We start from the raw sequence: 22,970 nt of genomic DNA, 5'->3' as shown, positions 1-22,970 counted from the left end.
AAGTATAATCTACTTGGTCGACTTGACTATCATATAATTATTTGTGTATTGTTTTCCTATTAGAAACGTGCTTAGTAAAAGCAAAAATGTCAGCATGATAATTATTTGAAATTTTATTTCGAGCCCGAATCCGAGGTCATTTTCGGTCCCGAAACACTTTGTCGGAATAACCGTCACCGTCCCGGAAAACCCGGGCAGTTTGGATTTGAATCAATTTAAAAATATTATTTAAATGAAAATTTGTATTCACGCAAGCCAAAAGTAATCTTAAATGGTACGATGAAACTGTGCGTGTCAACGCTTTACCGACCATTATAATGTAATATTATAATATAATATATATTATACCAAATAGTTGACAAATATTTTCGACTACAACTTTCACTGCATAATGACATAGTTCTATAGTGAAATATTTTTACCCAAACAATATAAATATTTATTAAATTTTGAATTTGGTGAATTACAAATAACAACATCCTTGAACACAGAGGCAGGCAGTGTAATCACAGTCCACATAATAGATAGTGTAAACAAATTCTATAAATTACATACTAATAACAGTAATAACATTGACATAAATCGTGATTCTGCACCAAGGGGACCTATAGTTAAGCTTCTTCAGTAGGCACCTAATTTACACAAATATCAATCGGTCCACGACATTTCAGGTGAATGCCCATCCTATTAGACGCAGACTCCAACGTGGTCGTAGGTACCCTGCAAGACGTTTTAAATTAGCTCATTTAACATTACTCGTTAATTATAATTCATTTTGTATGATTGTATAATTATTGTTATGTGCAACATAATTTATTGTATAATGTACAATTTTTTATTGTGCTCTATAAAATGTAAAACCTATAGGTAGTAATTCTACTATATACCAATGATATCTGATATACAAATGTTAGAAAATTGTAAATCTTTATAAGTACCTAAGCTTAGATAATTTAATATCAAGACATTTAAAAAAAAAAAAAAAAAATAAGAGAAAAAAAAAATCGTGATGAATGTGTTACTTAAGATGATATTATAAATAATTTCGTGTCAATCTCGGCCGGTCCAGACACCGAGAAGCTGCCACGTTTTACAATCACCTACCGCGTTTACGTGTCGTGGTAACGGCGGTTGTAAATCCACGGACCTTCGCTTTCTACCCGAGACAATGCCAAAAAATACAATCGTAACCAAGTCCGTTTCAGTTTATAGTCGCTCATACAATATAAACCGTAGGACACGTACTAACGATATAATATTATTAATATACCGCGAATACCGTGAACAATAACAATAATATTCTACACTTAGGTATCGCGCGTTATCACCTCCCGTACCTGATACAACAAAAACAACAACAACAACATCGACGACGACGATACTGATATTATTATTATTTTTGTTCTTAATAACATTGTCGTCGTTGACACGATCGCCGATCAGACCGCCGCCGCCGCCGCCGTCGTCAATCCGCAGGGTCGTCCGTCCTACTGGGCAACCCTTTGCGCGCGCACGTGTGCGTTTGCGTGTGCGTGCGCGCTTGTACTCGTCGCCACCGCCGCCGACTCGACGTGCTCCTTTCGCTCCGACGACGCGCGGCGCTCGTCGTCACACACGGACACCGAACGTTGACGTTCGGACGTGCACGTTATCCTCCTCCGCCGTCACTGTCGCCGCTGCGTCCCTCTTCCGACGGAAGCCGGTGGTTGCCGTTATCCTCTGTCCGGTTGCCGCTCGCTGCAGCCTCTCTTCGCCATCCGCGCGCGCGAGATCCTCGTCGTTCTGCTCGCTCGTGCACTTCTAGTACCGATGGCCGTGCGTACCCCAGCTAAAAATGTGAGTACACCTGAACCACCCACATTATTATAGTACTGATATTCGGCGCTCTTTTCGTCGGTCTTTGCGCGCCACGATTATAATATTATATCGTCCGCCAACCTCAACCCCGTGTGCATGCTGTGACCGGTTTAGTATCTTACCGTAGTACGCTCGACGGTTGCACGCAGCGGATCGTTGTTCGCTCGGGTAATTTTCAATATCCGTCATGGCCACCGTCGGTAGAGGAATGCCCAATTGTTTTTTTCTTGGCATTATCTAATCTGGTTATACCGAATGGCGCGAATATATATCCCAGTAGCTTAAGTTCTTCAATATTATATTTTATTGATATTCCTCCGGGTGATAGGTAGGTGCTTCAGTAGCCGTAAATCCTTGGAATATATTAATTTTTTTTACCTTAGCATATGTCCTCCAATCATCGATGATCTACCTACTATACATTTATTTTATTTTTCCCGATACGTCGCTATTAAATATATTAAATTCCTTGACACATAAATAATATGTCTAGGTACCTACTAAAATAATGTTCCATACATTAAAATTAAAATATATTATATTATGCTGGTTTTTACAAAGTTAAAATGTTTTCACTTTTGCATTGAAAAAAATATTTAGATGCCTAGGTACTTAAAAGTTATTATAATATAATCATAATAGCTTGTTTTAATTGTCTTGTAACTTATTTATTTTAATTTAATACCTATATTTTAACCAAACATAATATTTTTATGTTCAGGACTGTAGCTGCGAGCAGACTAGCTTACATTTACATGCTGAAATCGAAAATCTAAAACAAAAGCTCTTGGAAAGAGAAAATCACATTGTCAACATGGAAACTAATTTTCTTTGTGAAGCTGAAAAATTTCCCCATGGCGAGTATGCTGCATTAACAGATGAAATATTAATATGGCAAGACAAATATTCTAGGTAATTACTTACTAGTTCATATTATATTCAATATGATTAAGTTATTATAACATAATATTATTATAATACATTTTTATAAGGTCCAATTTTTATTTTTCATACCTATCTTACAAAATGTATATGATAAGTCCTACTTTTAAGTATGATTATACAAATAACAACTGTTAATGAAAGTTTTGAAAATAGCCATGTCAGTTGATAATATTAGACTGTAATTGGTTATTGTAAACAATTATCCATAATAATATGATATGTTTTGTAAATAAAATATTTTTTTATCTTAGATTATTAGAATCACATAAGAGAGTCCAACGGGTCAACCAAAGTCTTGAAGATAAATTATTGTTACTTGTTGATAAAACTGAGTCCGAAAAGAATGTATTAAACTCAGAAATCACAATTATATCACAAAAACTGGTTGACCAACAATTTCAAGTAAATCAATTGAACGATGAAAATGTAAGTTATAGTTACAAAATTTTGTTGACAATTATTAGGGAATTAGTCAAATCATAAATTAAATATTTTTACGAAATACCTACCTACCTACTTGATATCCACAACGTTTTATGAACAAATAATTTAATCAAACAATTGTGGAGGTAGTAATGATACAAACTCAAAACTACTTATAAAGATGAATCTAAATTTACCTAGGTACCAACACAATATTAGGTATTTAAATTAATTTTTTTAATTAAGAATTACCCTCAGAATTACCTTTATTAATAAATGGATAAATCAGAATTTGTTTTCTTATGGACTAATTGACTGTTGAAGTTATTAGGATGATTAGGTATATCAATTATTTGTTTTATTTTAAGAATATATTATTAAATTCTTATTATTATTTTAGATACATTACCTATGTCGTTATTGTAAACCCACTAATCTATCTATGATTAATAATATAACAAATTTATTTTTAATATTGTGTGAATTTATTTATTACAGGAGAGGTATAAAAATGATCTTAATATTGCTATTCAATTACTTCAATGCAAACCATCTCATTTTGTGTCTCAAAAATATGATAATGTAAGTAAATGTAAATTGTAATAGTCATTTTTATGTAACAAGCCTATTAATAACTGTCTCTACTCATTAAATATTTAACGATAAAAATTGTAATGTGACTAATAAATGAGTTTTATCATCTTAAGATATTTCATTATACCTATTCAATATATTTTGCTACTTAATCCAGTGGTTCTCAACCTTTTTTTTCACAAAAACACCCTAATTTAAGTCCAAATAAATGGCGACACACTCAATATAAATTGCATAATGATTTTTTGAAAAAATAACAATTATAAATGTACCTATTTTTATTTTTGTGCTACCATTTTATTATAAAACAAAAATATAGATTAAACATTTTTAGGTAAGTATTTAAATAAAAAATGCATTAGGTAATTAATAAGAAAAGTCAGGTTGATACTCAAGATTGGTAGACTAACCATAGTTAATAAAATTTACACGTATCAAATGTTTATTTACGTACCTAAATATTTTAATCTAGGTAATTTACTAGTTTCAAATATAAATTATATTGATGAAACGGTGTAAATATTGTTTTTTTATCTATAGTTTTTAACAGTCAACTGTATCATAACGCCATAATAATGTCTTATAGGTACCTAATAATATTTTTCAAACACAGTATAAATTTATTGGCACTTGATTAATATTTTATACTATTATTCTATGACCAAATAAATGAACAAAAAAAAATTTAATGACTACGGTTTATACAGGCGACACACTGGTTGTGAACCATAGATTTAGTCACTTTAAAAAAATATATATTTTATGTACCTAAGGTACTTATAACATTTTAATTTTGTAGCATAAATGTACAAAACTTAATATTTTTAGTTTAATAATTAATGTTATATATTTATAATATTGATATTATGTTTTTAGTTGCCAAGTGAATTACAATCCAAAGTTCGAAATTATATTTTTAGCAAACAACGACGATTGTCAGATGGTAATGGTAACATAGCACAGAAATCAGAAGGAAAAACTATAAAAGTACCAATTCCTACATTTCCTCCAACGGCAATGGTTTATTCATTGAGTAATGGTAATTTTTAAAATAATTTTTTTTTTTATAAAATTATAATGAGTGTTAGCTTTTTTTTAAATATTAGTACAGTTTCCAAAGTGATAAATTATTGAAGTACAAGATCTTTAGTACAAGAAAAAATAGTTAAACACGTTTGATGTAAGCTATATTTTTACAAATTGAGATAATTAAACATATGTATACATACCTTATACTTAAAAGTTAAACTTAAATTATGTAAATTGTAATTCATTCTTGAATAGATAATTTAAAATATATGTATTACATATTATACAATTTTAAATTAGCTTTGAGTTCATTATAATATTCAAATTAATTAATTCAAACAAACATGACAGAAATATGTTTAAAATCATTTTAATATTTTATTTTTTTTTAATTATTAAAAAAAATACACTGAACGAGTGCATTGGAGGTTACAAAATATCTCGGTATGTTACCAAAATTGTTTCATATATACATCCTGGTCACCAATATTAATTTTTGCGTATGTCCTGTTGATTATATTTTAATGTATTGTATCTGTCTGGGTTAATCGTAATAGAAAAATAGAATAGCACAATACCTATGCGTAGGATTTGTTCATTTCATGTATGTATACTGATTGCACTAACTATTCTAAACACAATATCCAACATTAATTAGCAAACATAATTTCAAACATACATATTAATTGCTTTTATCATAAGAAAAATACATTATGATTATTATTATTATTTTAGATAAAGATCTAAAGTCATCAAGAGACACCGAAGAAGGATCATCACAACCTGTAAACAGTGTTTCAGCAGCAATCCTGGCAAAAGTCTTAGAAGAAAGAGTCAAAGAGCGGTTATCTCAACGACACTGTTCTACTTGTTCATGTGCTAACAAAACTGGTGACCCTAATACAGACCAACAAGAATGTCATTCACCTCAAACAGATTCCTCTGATAAGCGAATGCGCACCCTCACTAAATATAGTAAACGACCAATGACTGCCAAAAGTTCCGAATCTCTAGTATCAGAACCAGAATTGTCGTCATATTTTGAAAACTCTGTATCTTTAACTGATTCCTCTGATAGTGGACTAAAATTATCAGCTCGGTCTAGATTATGTTCAGTACGCTTGCAAGAAGGCAGTAATAATATATTGTTAGATAACGCTGCAACACCATATACAGGTCCTATTCTTTATAAAAGTCGTTCCTCTAGTGGTGAGTATGATGAACCTTTAGTGCACGCACAAAAATTGGTTGATCGTAACATCCATGCAAACGAACACACACGCATAATGATTTCAGACGAAGAAATTATTTAAAAATTATACAATTGGTAAGAATATGAGTGTATGTGATTTGTTTGACAATAATATTATATTAGGTGATTGTTAAAATGTAATGTATATTAACCGAAATATAAATATTAAATATACCCTGTTCAAAATAAAAAACGCAAACCGTGGCAGCAGTCAAGTAACATCCGTTTGTCCTCCCTACCAAATCACCAATCTATATACCTGTCGTGTAGTATTGCCACGCTTCTGCGCACAAGTCGGCCTATGTTTGCGTTTGTTATTTTGAACAGAGTATACATAGGTTTATTATGACGACTTTATTATACATCATTGTTTAGCGTGAAAATCTCATTTGTACTATTGCTATGACACAATTTAAATTGTCTGATATAATATAATGAATTAATCAATTTACCAACAGAAAGATTAATTTAAACTATCCGTATTTTGAATCATGGAATTCTAACTTTATTAAATTATGTCTATATCAATAAATAAAACAAAATAACAATTAAATGTTCTTCATGGATATTCACCAAGCATTTTAAAAACTGAGTAAAACTACTTGTTTAAATTTTTCTTTATCTCAAAGTTAGTTGAAATTACCATTACAATAAAACTATATCTCAGACTTCTTCTGTTCCATTTGAGTTTTGACACAACAAGAGTTTACTGTACTTCTATCAATATTTTCAAAATAAAGATACACTAAATAAATAACTTACATTAAAATAGTAGGTTCTTATTTTAAACACAGAAGTTTGTATCACCATCAGGTCTAATGCAACACAACAAATCTTAAGAAATTGAAAATATAGTCTTAAAATATGTTGAGTATAAGAATTTGAGTCATTTCATTTTTAAAGGAAAAATCAAAAAATGAGGTTAAGTGTGTTAGGTGAATCATTGTAAATCAAAACCAATTTTTTTTCTGTAATTCAATTGTTTTTACCTGACAGATGCTTTTATCCATAAATTATTTAATTTTTATCTTTTTAAACATATTTCATGCTGAATGATGATGATGATACAATTTTTATAATAAAAATCAGACCACAAATTTTCACTCATGTCATCTAAATTTTTTGCCAATTTATGCCATCTGGAAAAAATTATAAAATTATATATACAATATTATAATTATAATTACTTTTATCAACGTAAAAAACAACTATTATAACGCTGGAAAATTGATTTACAGGTACTGACCAGACTGCATTACTGTATTTTAAAATATTGGTTTGATTATACTAAAGATAATATTAAAACCAAAAATTACTATTTTACTCTATATTTTATTTATTTAGAAGATAATATATTATGATATGTAATATAATTTTTATAAATGACATTAAAGTGATTCATTTAAAAAGTATAAGACAAATTGTGTTGTATTTATTTATCTTTAAAGGTTAACGTATAATACTTAAGACAATATGTATTAAAAAAAAAAAAAATTAGTTACCTGAATTCTTAAAAAACCTTTTTGTTTTGTTTACATTTGTTTATATTGTTTTAATTTATACAGCTATGGCATTATTATTATTATTTGTTTTTATTTTTTTTCATTATATAGTTTATACTTTTGTTAACTTAATGTTTTTGTAATATTTACCTAAATAATATATATTATACCCAGCTAATTTATATCACAATATTCAAATTTACACCATTTCACTAGATCTAAAAATATTCATAAATTGTGATTTGAGAACTGTCATTGACTTGGCTTTATGTTCTCTAGATGGTGATTTACAGTAAGGGTACAGTTAGGATTCGAGTGTATTCATCATTGAGTAGATCACTGTAATAAATATGTTAAATTTGAATTCAATGAAAAATCATAGTATACAATGAACAATGATTCGAAATGAAGATAGTCTAACTTTTTAGTATGATTACTTTCATAGCAATTTTCAACTATAAAGTGGTATCCAACACAAAAAGAAAAATCTCATTGTTGTAAAATCAATACATTCATCAGAATCTAAAGTTTGAAGGGTATAACTTAAAGTAATAATTATTGCAATAGTAAAAAATACCAAAATTATTAACAAGATATCAATGTCTAATTCTCAAAATGTATAATATCAATAAAATCAAAATTAAAACTGTTAGTAGTACAGACTTCTATACTACATCGAAATCTGTGGTTAGTAGTTTTACTTACATACAACCAGTTAAAACAAAAATTCAACTAGGGACACTCGATATTTACAGTTTGCATTACATTATTGTCGCTTGACTACTGAAGTACACAATAATGGACTTCATCAGTAGTTTATTTTATCAATTTATCTATTCTCTTGAAAACAATACTCTCTGGGTAAGTCATACTGATCTTGCAAGGTTCAAACTTTAAACTTTAAATATAATAATATATTATCTACAAACATTGACAGCCTCGTATAAGAGGTAGGTACAGATCATATTATTTATTATTATTATGCTAGTCATAGATATGAATATATTATATAAAGTACTCATCAGGAAGTATTGATAATTTATATTAATACGTCTTGGTCGTTACGTCTAAGTTGTGTAAATCTGATTGCAATTAATTTTGTTATTACTGATTAATTTAATTGAATAGAGGTATAGACATAGTTATCTTCAGAGGCATATTATAGAGAAGGGGGTTAACTAGATTAACCTCCCTCTGCCACTAAAAACAAGCTCCTCAACAGTTAATTTTAAACAATGATATAATAAATTTGTATAAAATAGATTTATTATCATTACACCACACAAAAAAAACACCTATAATATATAGTTTTTATAGATTTAAATATAGTCCTGAAATAAATAATAATGAAAATGTCTTTGTAGTTAAATTTTATTTAATAGATAATATTAATGTCACATTTGGTAACTGGGTGGGTGTACTGTAAGTCATACACCTCTCCCAACCAACTACTTAATGCGTGTCAGAAAATCACCATGATCAATTAACTAAGTTTCAAAAAACTAGAACGTAAAAAATATTATGTTGTTTCAATAACTATTTTAAAGAGTGATTTGTTGTTTAATTTAGTACCTACATGATTAAATAAACTATTATTTGATAAAATTATGTTTTAATATTTAACAGGGAGATTTTAGGCAACCCACTTTATTAAATATTTTATAATATGCATCTATAACCTTTTAAATGTATTGCAATTTTCCATTCTCATTTGGCAAGGCATCATCCCATAAGATAGAATAATTATTACTAAAACTTAGTTCATTGCAAGTTTTTTGATTTAATCATTTGATATAGATTAAGTTTGATTATACCAAGTTTAAATGGGCCGCACTGAGTATTGTGTAGAAACGGGATCAAGTCACCAAAATATAATATTACTGATATTTGCTCAAAAGGCTGAGACACTTTCTATGTTTGTTCAATAAAAAACATAAATGGATCCATATCTATAGATTGACCATGCAATTAACTTTCATACAGACTGTACCAGATAACAATAATCAATATAGTAATGTTATTACTAGAGTACGAATTTTGAAGGCATTTGCCTTTTTTTTCTATTGCTCTAAAACGAAGCTATGTCAGCTACAAATTTGATTTATACTACTTGCTCTGGAAATTATCTACTCAGAATTACAGTTTAGTTTTCGTTGTAACATCGTAAAGTTTGTTATTTTTACCGATTGTCACTTACAAAATGCCGAAAATTAATAATTGTAGTCTTCGCAATTTTGTAAAAGAATTTAGTGAAGACATATTTTCTTGTGACAGTGCTGTACTTTTTTGCAAAGTATGTGGTGTTAAAGTTTCTGCCAAAAAATCATTTTATAACTAATATTTAATTTATTTTTTATAAATTATTTAAAAAAAAATTTGATTTACAGATTAATTATTGTGGAAGAAGAACTCGAAGAAGCAGGCTTGTAAATAAATTTATTATAATACCTATTTTTAAAATAATAATTTCAATGAACTAATAAATAATTTTAATACTTTTTTGCAATAAATATTTTTTTTATAACCCATTTTTAATGCTTTTTTGGAAGATTTCAACAGCTTTATTGCTTTTCTTTAGTTTTTTATTGCTTTAAAATCTGTACTCTAATTATTACTAACATCAACAAGATCTTTGACAAAAGGTAATATCCATAAAATAACATATTATTATTTTTGATTATAAAACAAATATATTTCAATAATTAAAAAGCATATAATTATTTTAAAATATAAATTTATAAAAATGGTGATTCTCAATATTGAAATTCCACACGCTTTGCAAGTAATCAAAGTAAGGTAAGAAATAAAAAGGGATAAAAAAAACCACATAAACACTATTAACTTAAATGTTACATCCATCTATTTTTTTTTTAAACCCAGTTTTATTTTGTAACATAATAGGTTTTCCAAAACATTTGTACGTCATTAGCTGATACTTTTGAGTTAAGAATATATATAAAAATTGTAATTACTTAGTTAATTTAATTACACAATGCCAATATGTTTCATTCAATTGAAACTCACAAATAAATTATTTAAATTCATAGACATAAATAAATTAAAACAATTGCTCCCGTGATAACGTCGTGCCAACTACATGTATGCAAACAACAACACAAAACATAACAAGTGAAAGATAATGGTACACTAAATGCACAAATGTAATTACATGTAATACAACAGTCGATTGATTTATTTAGTATAAGAAAAAGGCAGTATGATTGAATAAGAACATTTTAATTATCAATTGTCATAATAACACAATACTATCGCATTGTAAAATTGATATTTAATATAAAAATACCATCGATTTAACATTGTAGGTATCACAATGTTTTAGTAAAGTAATAATAGAATAAATCAATTGAAAACTGATAAATGTCGCCTTTAACTTAACGTACGAAAAATTAAAATTTGTCAAAAAATGACAGAATTTTAAAATTTCTAAAACTTTTTTTTATATATCAGTAACATAATATATTTTAGGATAAATATTAATGGTATAAACATACACACACATATATATATCATTAATGTGATAATTATATATATATTTATATATATATATATTAATATTATATAACATTAATGATATGATAAATATTATATTAACTGAGCTAGTATTGGTGAAAACTGTTTCCCAAAATATAAAAATAATAAATGTGTATACTAATAAATAATAATACAAAATAATAAAATCACTTTAAGGAATGATTAATTTCCTAATATTATAAAATATAAAGTATAAACGTATATATTTAAATAAATTATAAACTATAAATAATAATATGTTTTATATAATTTTCATAATTTTAATTTTAATAATTAATAAATATTTTAGTAATACAAAAAATGGTGGATACATAGAGATTATAATAATTAAGGCTGTTTCAATTTTAACAAATTATAGTAATATAAATTGTACTAAGTTCTGACAGAACTACCATATACAGAAGAGCGTTGATTATTTGGTATTATTATGACCAATAGGGAAACGGATAATCGATTTGGGAAGATTATTATATGATGACTAAAAATGTACATTGTACATGTATATTGAATTTAAAATATTTTATTTATACATTTATCATACATAATATTATAATATATTATATTATTTGTACGTGTACTTATATGTATATACCAGGGGTGGCCAAACCGCTGCTCATGTCATACTCATGAGGCTCGCGTATTAACATTTTTGCTAATATAATAATTGGTGTAATTCTTTTTCCTGCTCTTCATATTATTTTTCATTATATCGCGACTCTCTTATTGCTAGCTACCCCTGATATACAAAATTAATAGAGATAGGATATTGATGACCTAAAAATAGTCAAAAATTCACTAAATAAAATTAAAACACAGCATTGAGATAAGATTAAATTATATGAAGGTGCAAAACAAGTATCCAAATACATTTTTATTGTTATCTTATATAAAATAAACATGTTTTGAAGATTAAATGTATATCATTTAGGTAATATAATATGTAGAAATAAATGAATAAAACAAATAAATAATAATGATTTTGGATTCTGAATTAATGTTCAGTAGAAACATGATAATAGTATTTTTTCTAGAAAAAAATAATGCAACTCATCAAAATCCTATTCCTAATAATAAAATATATTATGTATTATTTTTGAAAGTAAATTAAGTTATGTACTTAAAATATATTTCAAATTAATAATTTTTGTAAAATATGTAAATAAACATATTGTTATTAAGTATATTTGCAAATTTTGGTGCGAATAATTGACAGATAGAATAATCGACATTCCACTGTATATGGGTATATTTAAATCAGCCATAAAATAACATTACACATATGCTGTGAGAAATCATAAAATTGATTATGAAATTACCTCGACGTTAAGTGTTGACTTCTTTTCTTCGCTGTTTATCATTTCAAGACTAGTTTTCAGAATGTCTATTTGATGCTAAAAATAATGAATAATAATTATATTACTAATATGCCATCTATGTTTTACTCTTAAAATAGGTTATATGTCTAAAATCAAGTTAACAAAATAATAAAATGTGCCCCTTACTAATGATATTATTACAAATATAAACTAAACACTAGTATAGCATTTCCTTGTTTCTATTTAATTTAATAACGGATTTTATATTTAACCTAAGAAATAATTATGGCTCTATAGCGTCTAACACAGGCATGTCAAACTCATAAGTATTAATTGGACCAAATATATTGAATAGTTTATAATGTCGCACATACAAATATAATATCAAAAAATACATTTATACAAATTTTTAATATTATTTGTTACTTACAATACTAGACAATACTTAGGTATTACATATAAGTTTATCAAAAGATAACACAGAAAAGTAACATAATGTACCTCGCACTAACACAATTGTTACATAATGAAGATAACAAAATGTTTTCTTACAATTAATTGTTCATTCATATTGCCATCTATTAGGGCAGAAGTCCGCAGGCCTCGTGTTTAACATGCCTGGTTGAACATGTATTTTAGTAAACAAATATGGCAGTTCTATTTAATTTTATAATAACTAAGATAAATATATTTGAAAACCATGTTGGTTCATTGTTACCAAAATAAACTTCTATAAAAATGTAGGTACCTGTGCATGTTTTATTTCCCACTCAGCAAGTTCTAATAAGTTTTTATTGAAAGTTGACACTCGTCTTGCTTTAAAATCAATCAATTCTAGAATAATATTTATTTAATTATTGATTACCAAGTATGATATATATATATATATATAACTATACAATATAAAAAGCAAAAAACTATGTTGCATTTCATATTATAAAATATAGCATTTACCTTCTTTTCCTTTATCAGACATGACTTCAAATTTTTCACATGATATCTGTTGTGTTGCCTCCGCCTAAAAATATATACTTTATGTGTAAAAAAATATTGATTTTTTTGTAATTAATCTATTCATACAACAATAATTCATAATTTATCTAAATAACACATATTATAATATTTTGCTGACAATTTTCTAATTGACATTATATCTACTAACAACAAATAAATACAAAATTAAAATCTTAAATGTTTCAACTATAAAACTGTTAAAAATTATAATAAAACAAAGCTATAATAGATTAAAACATAAAATCAACTTTGTAGTTCAGCATCCAATAAAATTCACTTATAACAAAGCCGGTTATAAGTTAAAATAATATAAATACCCATTTACAACCTAACCAGATATACTATTATTCCTAGCAATATCACTATCGCTATAGTCCAGATTTATATTCCATAAAAACCAACAAATATTCTCTTAAAAATTACAAAAATAATCAATGAATCTCAATATATGCTTTTAAATTTATTTTTACAATATTCCTCGAATAATTATTTAAGTGAAGTACCTATTATACACATGATTGACAAATATTCAAAAAATCTTTTTTTAGGTTCCTTAATATTAAAATTAAAATAAATTTGTGTTTTTTTCTCACAATTTACTAAGTACTCCAAAATATGGTAAATAAACTTAATACTCCATAACCCATAAAATATTCTGAAATATACAAAAAAAAACTTTTTTCTATGAATCCTGTATTGAATAAACCGTCCAAATTGTTTACCATCTTATAATCTTAGCTGCATATTATCCTCAGTAACTATGTGTAAAACACATAAATCCGGACTATACTCATCATTTTACATAAACGATAGATTAAAATATGTAAATAATACAGAGACATATACTAGTCATTAACATGCAATCTACTCTTTTATCAATAATTACAACATTTGCAAAAGTAATATTTTTTTTTAAAATACAATTGTTAATAAAAAAAATTTGAAGTATATTTGTATATTAATTATACATTTCTAAAAAGATAATTAACAAAACAAATGGCATATTGCTATAATCATGTTATGCCATTATACATCATACTAATGGGTACTTACATCATAAACTTCTTGAGCCTCGTTAAACAAGTTAACGAAATAAAAATTATATAATGTATTATGTATATTTGTATTTATATACAGTAAAAATTACTTACTGCATGAACGTCTTTATTTTTTGCCCTAGCTTTTTCTAGATTTCGATTAGCTGTTTCGTAGTTGGCTAAACAACGTAATCGCCTATATAATAATCGTTTTGCAGCAAATGAATCACCTACATAGTAACGCAATGTATCTGAAAGTTTAAGGTCTTCATCAGATGCAACTCTCCCTTCCACTTTCTACATAAAAATACAAATTGGAAAACAATATTAGTAATAACTAACAAGTACTTATTATTTTTTGTTAATATATTTGAACAAATTAAAATAAACTTAATCCAAATATATAAATAGTTAAATACTTTATTTTATATAAATGGCAATACTTACTCTAAGTTTTTCCAATGTTTCGGAAAATCGATTCAAGAACCAATCTAGTTCTCTATGATCAAAAGTAGATAACTGGACTAAACATGATGAAATCTTGATATAACAGTCTGCAACATCTATTCAATGTTTAATTAAAATATTTGCATGTTTTTAAAAAAGGTTTTATATCATGAGTATATTGAGTATGAAATCTTTTTTATATCAAAGTTAGGTTCAGTTATATCAATGGGCAAAAACGAATATAAATTTTAGGGAAAACATTTTTTTTTATTTTAGGATAAGTGTTTTTAATATTATATTTTAAGAACAATGAACATATTATATTGTTCAAACAACAGCACTTTACAGTAAAATTATACAATGAACACTGATGAATACATACTTGGCACATGTTAAGAGCATGACCAGTCATGCAACTTAACCTTACGTTCCCACTATTGCATTTGTATTGCATGTTAAAAGTTAGTTATGATCCGGTTGCGTACCAATGGATGCTAAACAATTATTATTCGCTGCTCAGTCATGCTCTTAACGTGCAACAAGTATTATACTGTACACTGAACAACAACTATGTATGCGTACATTAAATAAATGATTTAAGATGACATCATACCCACATGTATAGCACATATTACTAAACCATAATATACCACAATTTATATTCAGCAGTTGCGATTTTGTGTAACTAGCTTAAATATTGTACTTAACTTTTATTAAGAGGACACTACACCTGCATGTGTTGCCACCAAATTACAAACACATACCATGGCAAATTGTATGTTCTGAATCAGTGACGGGTATCCTTAAATAAATATGTAATGCTGAGGATAATTCTAAGGAGCCACCCACCTACAAACATTTATTAGGTAAAACAAATTACCAATATTCAATCAGTAGGTCACATATTTTTGTTAATTTTTGGGCACTATATTTTGATATATAATAATTAATCTAATATTTTTTTTAAAAAAACACATATTTATTTTTGTAAATTAGTAACAAAATAAATAATATTCCTAATTAAAACAACCATTATTTTAAAGAAAAAAATATACATAATAGAAAATTATTATGGAATGTAATTGAATATACAGAACATAAATGCATTCTTCAATCTGTAGAACGTTCATTGGGAAAACAAAACACAGAATGCCAATTATAGGACAACCCTATTATAAATAATATGGAGTCACACTATAGGTACAATGTCACAATTCACATCTTCAATTTTAAATTTAATAAAAAAATCCTCATAAGTTTTTCTACCTACAACAAAATTTTTCATAATTATCATTGAATTAAAATTTGACATATCCATTAGTGACCCACAACATCTTGTGTACAGCAGATTGTTACCCACTTGCCCACATTTTTATTTACTGATAAATCAAGTAAATATAAATATAAAAGGTGGAAAAATGGGTACCACTCTGCTGTATTAATAGTAGTTATAATGGATGTGTTAGATTTTGATTCAATAATAAATCATTGTAAACAAAAAACGATTTTGAGCAGTGACTGTGTGCCTTGCATACTTGTATAAATAATCAAATATAATTATTAATAAAAATCAAAAATATTTAATGACTATAAATTATTGTGCTATTTTCCGGTAAACTTTTATTTCGTAGAAAATATTATGAGGAATCTTCTATTAAATTTTTTAATGTTACCTATAAAAATAAAATGTTATATGAATTCTTACCTAAAAAAAAATTAACTTTAAAAAATCGATAATGTCTCATAGCTATAAATAGGTTTAAGTGTCAAAATTTTATCAAATATAAAAAATAGTCATATTAACATAATATGGGAGGAATTTAAAGTATCTACGGTAATTTATTTTTGAGTTACACCAAAAAAAACCAAATGGATTTTGTTAAAAATTGTTATTGCATAAAAATTCTCATTTTTTTGGTTTTTCCCAACACTTTCAAAAACTAATGGGATTTTAATATTTTTACCTCCCAAATTCACCAACTAGATTCACTTTTCTATCAGGAAATACATTTTAGAAAATCGAAGCATTTTTACTAGGTACTCCAATTGGCAAATGTTGATGACCAACAGAAAAAAAACACATCATTCTAAAATAAACAGTTTCTTTTGCTCTGCTTAGAATCTAAAATAGCAAGAATCAATGTCGACGCATGCTGAAGGTATTATTTTGATTATAATTTACTAGTTGAATAAATATAAATAACATTATAAATGCCACGTTTTCTTCTGAATATGATTTATTTCAAAACTTGTATACATAGTATTGTTTTGTTTTTAATTATATTACACTAATTAGTCATGGAATAATAAATAATCACTCTACATCCAAACACCTACCCAGGTACCCACAAATTTTGTATTAGTTGCTGAAGCAACACATGGGCTATAGGATCACCGCCACTGTTCTGAATAATATGACATTATAAATATATATATATATATATAACTCTGTTATGTTTAATATTGAAGCAAAATGACTTACCATACATTTAGAAGTAAGAATATTATCTAGTGAATATCATAGGTTTTTTCTGTTTATGTTATTTTAAAGCAAGATACGAGCATAACTTGGAAATATAAAAATTCTCATAACACAAAATTGTAGCTGCTGAACGTAAATCTTGGTATGTTATGCGTTAGTAAAACGGAAACAACACATGTAAGTTAGTGTCCTCTTAAGAAATATTGATTTCAAATCAACAATAATAACATTCTCTATTATGGGTTATGTATATTTTTATATTAATTATAAATTTATTACGATGGCCACAAAAATGCTTTGAAAGCCGCGGATTGCTGACCCCTGATAAATCCAAATGTTATATTTAAATTAAATTATTAGTACATAGATTCACAATACACTAACCTTTATGCTTGTTTACCATTTTATCTGATTTCATAGTGGCATCTTTTAAATGGCCATAATAATCTATGAGAAAATTTTTTTCTTGCTCAAAAAAATCATTGACATCTCTTACAGTTGCAGAAAGTAGGTATTCGTCTGTGGTCTTTGACAGAGATTTCATTATTTCCTTAAAACAAATGACATACAAGTAATATAAAACTAACAAAAATAATTTTAAAAACAAAATATTCACCTCGAAAAGTTCTTTTTTATTTTTTGTACGAACAGCAAGGTCCTGATCGTATTCTAAAAATACTCGAAAATTTGTATCATAACGAAATACCGGGTGTTGAGCTAGTCTTGAAAGGAACATTTCGTGCATGGCAACAGTCTTTTTAAATGTGGCTAAGTACTCACTAAAAAAAAATGTAATTGATGGCTTAGAAACGAATAACACAATTAGCTATGTAGGATAATGATTGAAATATTTTTATTGCCATACGCTTCTAATTCTTTTTTCATTTTCAAAAATTCTTCTTTGGTCATTGTACCTTCACCTTCTCCTAATTTTTGTAACTTTTCTCTCGAAGAATCAAAATCTGGACGTGGTGGGGCAGGTGGAATCTAAAATCCATAGACAACACTGATCAGTAATTAATTAATAAATACATGACTACATGAGCATCTAATTTTATAATAAATAAAATGAGATTTGTATATTTGTTAAATACTTGGTAGAAAAAGGCTATATAGAAATAAGATATGAACTTTGTTATTTCATAAAAGTAAGAAGCATGCTTCTACTACTTATTTATACTTAATTTGTAAATTGTTTTTATTTTATTTTTCCATTAGGTAGTATAAGTGCTTTTTTATTTTGAAAATATAGATAACATAATGTACTATACTCTGTTTATGTTAAGAAATGTAGTCAGCGACCAACTTGTGTGTAAGGGTGTGGCAATACTACATGGCAGGTAAACAGATATATGAGTGGGAGGGGGACAAACAGGTGTTGCCTGACTACAGCCCAACAAAAACTGGTCGCTGCCGACTATGTTTATTAACTTGAAAAGAGTATTTATTATGTACTACTAATAAAATATTAAATAATTTGTACATAAAATATTGGTATTTACATGATTCTATGCATGTATAGTCTATTCAAAATGAGATGATGACTCAGCGGCGACCAGTTTTGGTCAGCCGCCGGTCATACTCCCTCCACAAGCATCGATCATGTGACCGAAGCAACGGGGACGTGTCACGCGAGACGTGGATGTGCGTGTGTGCGTCCGCGACCGACAGACATACAAAAAATACGCGCAATGCATTTTAAATTATCCACACACATCGGCAGTCGATATTAGACTAATTAAAGCTCCCGTCCGCGGCGGTGTCTCAAGCGCTACTACGGAACAAAAGCCACGCCCATGCGCACAACTTGGCCGCCGAGTCATCATCTCATTTTGAATAGACTATAGTTAATTGTAAAAAATAGCGGCTCAATAAAACCACCTTAAAATGTGTGGTTATATACTATAATTAAGTTGGACAATTTTTTTAATTTTCTTGGAGAAAAAATTCTAAGAGTGAATTATAAAAACTTTTGCGTTAATTATCTGTTATGAAATAATTTAGTGCATTTGTATTTGGTAAATTAATTCAAAAATATTTCATATTGATAGAAAGTCTTAATATTAAATTGCATATTTGGCTTAGGGAAAAAAAGAGCTTAGTCAATTAATTTTTTAAGTACTTATTGTATTGGTTATTAAACCATGCCTAAGTAACTTGATAACTAGGAATTTATTTATATAATTGTAATTTATGCAAATTTGATAGATTTTTATAAGCTAAGAGACTGTTTAAATTGTGAGTTTTGATTTTTAGCATTTTTAAATTAAATAATTAAACACAAAATGTTAAAAAATATTTGTAGACAATTATTTTTGTTTCTCATTAGTATTTTGTCAATACTGTAATTCAAATGAATGAATTAATTTACATAAATTTCCATACTAACAATAAACCCAGCGTAGTCCTCATTTTCTTCAAACTGATCGTGTAACCAGATAAATTCTTCATGCTGACGTACAACTGAAAATTCTGATCTTTGAAAATCTGGTAATGTTGTCTAAACCATAAATATTAAATTATTATAGCTGTCTTTGGTAAATGTTGTTACAATGATATAACTCTTACCTTTGACAAAACAGTGAATTTGACCCTGTCCTTTTCACTGAGAGCGTCAGAAATAACAACTTGAAGAGAATTATCGCTTAAATCGACATTCTCAGAGTTGCTCCCCTGGTGTACAAAACAAATTGTAGAAATTAAAATGAGCCAAACAATTTACATGCATGATAAAAAAGAATAATTACTTCGTTTAATATATCACTCTGGGAATTGTTTTCTTCCACATCAAACTCGTCAGACTAGAAACAGAAAATTATTGTATATTTAACACATTGAAGGAAACAAGACTTAAAAACAATCAGTGTCTAATGTGTCTGGACCCAATGATCCATGCACAAGCAGAATTAGGGGATGGCTTGGGGTGCTGGGGTAACCCCAAGCTCTAATTTAGCACCACCATTTTTAATTTGAGGTTTATATTAAAAAAACAATTCTAAAAGATGCTTTTCTTAACTTAAACAAGTATTACAAACAGCAGTTACAATTCCAATAAGTTGGTGAATGCATAAGTACCTATGCAACAATTTAAAAATTGATTGAAGACAAGTATAGCAAGTTTTTCAGACTTGTCCATTTTTAATTTTAAGAGGGGTGTTGGAAATAATATTAGAACAGAATCAAGGTTAAATAAGTACAGCACGAAAACAAGGAACAGTTTTAAAATAATACATTATATTCTTGCACAGGTTATTTGTAGTTTTTATATTGGTTGTAAGTTGAATAATATTGTATTGTAATAATAGTAAGACAATTATTTTGATTTGCAAATGCAATATATTAGGTTGTATACAAATTAATAATAACATTGAAGTTGTGTGACAAACATTTGTTATTAATGGCTTTGAAATTTAGCTGATGAGCAAAGCGGGTTGGTGAGATATACATAATTTTAGCACCCTCTAGTTGCGCTTATGGACTCGCGATGAGTAGTCGTCGATAATACCCATCATTGCAAACGATGTGTCCGGTGCAGACTGTCTGACGGCAGTCGATCGTAAACATCAGCGAAAGTAGGTAGTTTACAAAAACTATTTTTTCGGATTCGGGGAGGTAGGGTACTTACAAGCATAGTGTACACGGACGTCGATCGCTGACTCCGTTTCACAGGGGGTGTTCAAGTCGAGGAGCCGGATTAGAGTAGGCGGGCGGACGGACGTTCGACTAGGAACAAAATCGAGTGATTCGCGAGTACTCGAGAGCTGTCTTACGCCGTCGATGGAAATGTCACAGTTGGTGTTGTCACTTGAGTCGCCGTCCAGACGCCGAGCAAAGATCAGACGATATCGGCAAACGCATTTAATAATCAAACGTCGAGCGCGCGTGCGTACAATATACCGCGACGATCGTCGACAGGTGACGGGTCCGCGGACTACAACAGCCAAAAACGGATCGAACGTAACTATCGTAATCGCGGTGTACTTCCTTCCCGCAGGATACTCAAATAACGATACTAACAAACGCTAATGATTTAAATAAAAGGCTTAAAATATTTCGTCGTGATATTGGTAAAATAGGAGGTGGTGTATCGCAGTAATAATGTTTTCCGTATAGTTCGAACTTCGGACGCACTCTCTGCGCCTAGTGCGTACAAATGTACAATACTACAGTTTACATTACTACGATGAATATTGATAAGAACGACGTCGTCGGCTGCGGCGGCGTACGCCAAATGCTAATATACGCCCACTCTATTGTGTCTCTTATGATTACATGATATCTCGAGGGAACTTCCGCCGCCGCCACAGCCGCGGACCGTTGACCATGGTCGTCGCCCGCCGCATTTACGGTGTTGCCAACTCATTCGCGATGTATTATAATTATTACAATATTTGTTATTTGTTATTAATATTGGACCATTAAATAAATCGTGACAATATTTCAACAATTTTAATATTACGGTTTATGTCTTATATCAATCGAATAACGAATTTTAAATTCATGATCGCCGCCCAACTACAAAACCAATTCCAAAAGTTTTATTTTTATTTTCTATTATTTTCTTGTTTATATAAAAATACAAAATACCTATGTAAAAATTGCAAAATGATGATCTGGTTCACCAAATGTAGAAATAAACACATTATGATACCTATATCAATATGACGATATGATTTCTTTCGGTCCGAGTTTGGTAAATTTGGCTTTCTTGGCGCCAAATTAATAACAATTATTAATTTTTATCCTTTTGCAAGATACCTTAACAGCTCAATAATTATCATTTTCATTTATTTTCCCTAACGATTAACAAAATATATTATATATATCATTAAACCAAACATAACTCAAATCGTAATTTATAGAATACCATTAAACGAAAAATATCGCAAAACGTAATTTATAGAATATCATTGAACGAAAAATAATGCAAAATGAAATATTTTAAAATCTATTTATTTAAAAGGTCTATTGGTTTCGTAGAATCATTTATTTCATGCGAACAATCTAAGAATTGATTATATTATTATATTCCATATCCGGGCCATTACCTACCCGCATTAGTTATTATTTTTAAATTTAAAGGTATTAACACTATTTACGCAAAACTTGATAAACGATAAACACAAAACTTGTATAATATTTTATTTCTAAATAACGATAAACGCAAAACTTGGATAACGTTTTAATTCTGAATTACGATAAACGCAAAAGTTGAAAAACGATTATTAATTCTAATAAGAACAATAAGCAATATTTGTTCTTTTTCAAACTTGTTTTTCTACCACTATTTAAAGTAAAATGAAAATTCGGCCTTTGATCCTACCTGAAAAATGTTCTCTTCCTTTAAATAAAAAAAAAAGTATCAAAATCCAACTATTTTATAGAGCGTGAGAGGTTTTCCTGTGAAGTAATTTTTGTTGATATAATACACCACATCAACCCCCCTTCCCACCAAATAAGTATTGAGCTGTAGATTAGTGGAAAAGTATTATAATTAAGGTAGTAACTAAAATAGAAAAT

General features: G+C 28.1%; 2 protein-coding genes across 6 annotated transcripts; one reads left to right on the top strand and one right to left on the bottom strand.

Moving 5' to 3' along the window:
• The first annotated feature begins 1,236 nt into the window (after positions 1–1,236).
• On the top strand, positions 1,237–7,521 carry LOC132933696 (uncharacterized). 3 transcript variants are annotated; one of them, XM_060999978.1, is made up of 7 exons: positions 1,241–1,836; positions 2,579–2,769; positions 3,054–3,228; positions 3,724–3,807; positions 4,696–4,858; positions 5,584–6,175; positions 7,339–7,521. In XM_060999978.1, exons 1-6 carry the CDS (start codon positions 1,810–1,812, stop codon positions 6,159–6,161), a joined length of 1,218 nt encoding a protein of 405 aa, XP_060855961.1. In that variant the 5' UTR covers positions 1,241–1,809; the 3' UTR covers positions 6,162–6,175; positions 7,339–7,521. The 3 variants fall into 3 exon arrangements, with proteins under 3 accessions (XP_060855962.1, XP_060855961.1, XP_060855960.1); XM_060999979.1 differs by having other exon boundaries at positions 1,237–1,836; positions 4,696–4,852; positions 5,584–7,521; XM_060999977.1 differs by having other exon boundaries at positions 1,242–1,836; positions 5,584–7,521.
• Positions 7,100–21,670, bottom strand: LOC132933695 (sorting nexin-6). 3 transcript variants are annotated; one of them, XM_060999976.1, is made up of 14 exons: positions 21,076–21,670; positions 20,198–20,251; positions 20,019–20,123; positions 19,840–19,950; positions 18,316–18,437; positions 18,067–18,229; positions 17,835–18,000; positions 14,969–15,084; positions 14,636–14,818; positions 14,538–14,555; positions 13,425–13,488; positions 13,219–13,304; positions 12,471–12,545; positions 7,100–7,239 (listed from the first exon to the last, which is right to left on the bottom strand). In XM_060999976.1, exons 1-14 carry the CDS (start codon positions 21,079–21,081, stop codon positions 7,231–7,233), a joined length of 1,278 nt encoding a protein of 425 aa, XP_060855959.1. In that variant the 5' UTR covers positions 21,082–21,670; the 3' UTR covers positions 7,100–7,230. The 3 variants fall into 3 exon arrangements, with proteins under 3 accessions (XP_060855959.1, XP_060855957.1, XP_060855958.1); XM_060999974.1 differs by lacking the exon at positions 7,100–7,239 and adding an exon at positions 10,438–10,695 and having other exon boundaries at positions 21,076–21,669; XM_060999975.1 differs by lacking the exons at positions 7,100–7,239; positions 14,538–14,555 and adding an exon at positions 10,438–10,695 and having other exon boundaries at positions 21,076–21,667.
• Between the last annotated feature and the right edge of the window lie 1,300 nt (positions 21,671–22,970).

The sequence above is a fragment of the Metopolophium dirhodum genome, chromosome 1 (genome assembly GCF_019925205.1).
Source record: "Metopolophium dirhodum isolate CAU chromosome 1, ASM1992520v1, whole genome shotgun sequence".
NCBI lineage: Eukaryota > Metazoa > Arthropoda > Insecta > Hemiptera > Aphididae > Metopolophium > Metopolophium dirhodum.
This window is presented reverse-complemented; position numbering and strand designations above follow the sequence as displayed.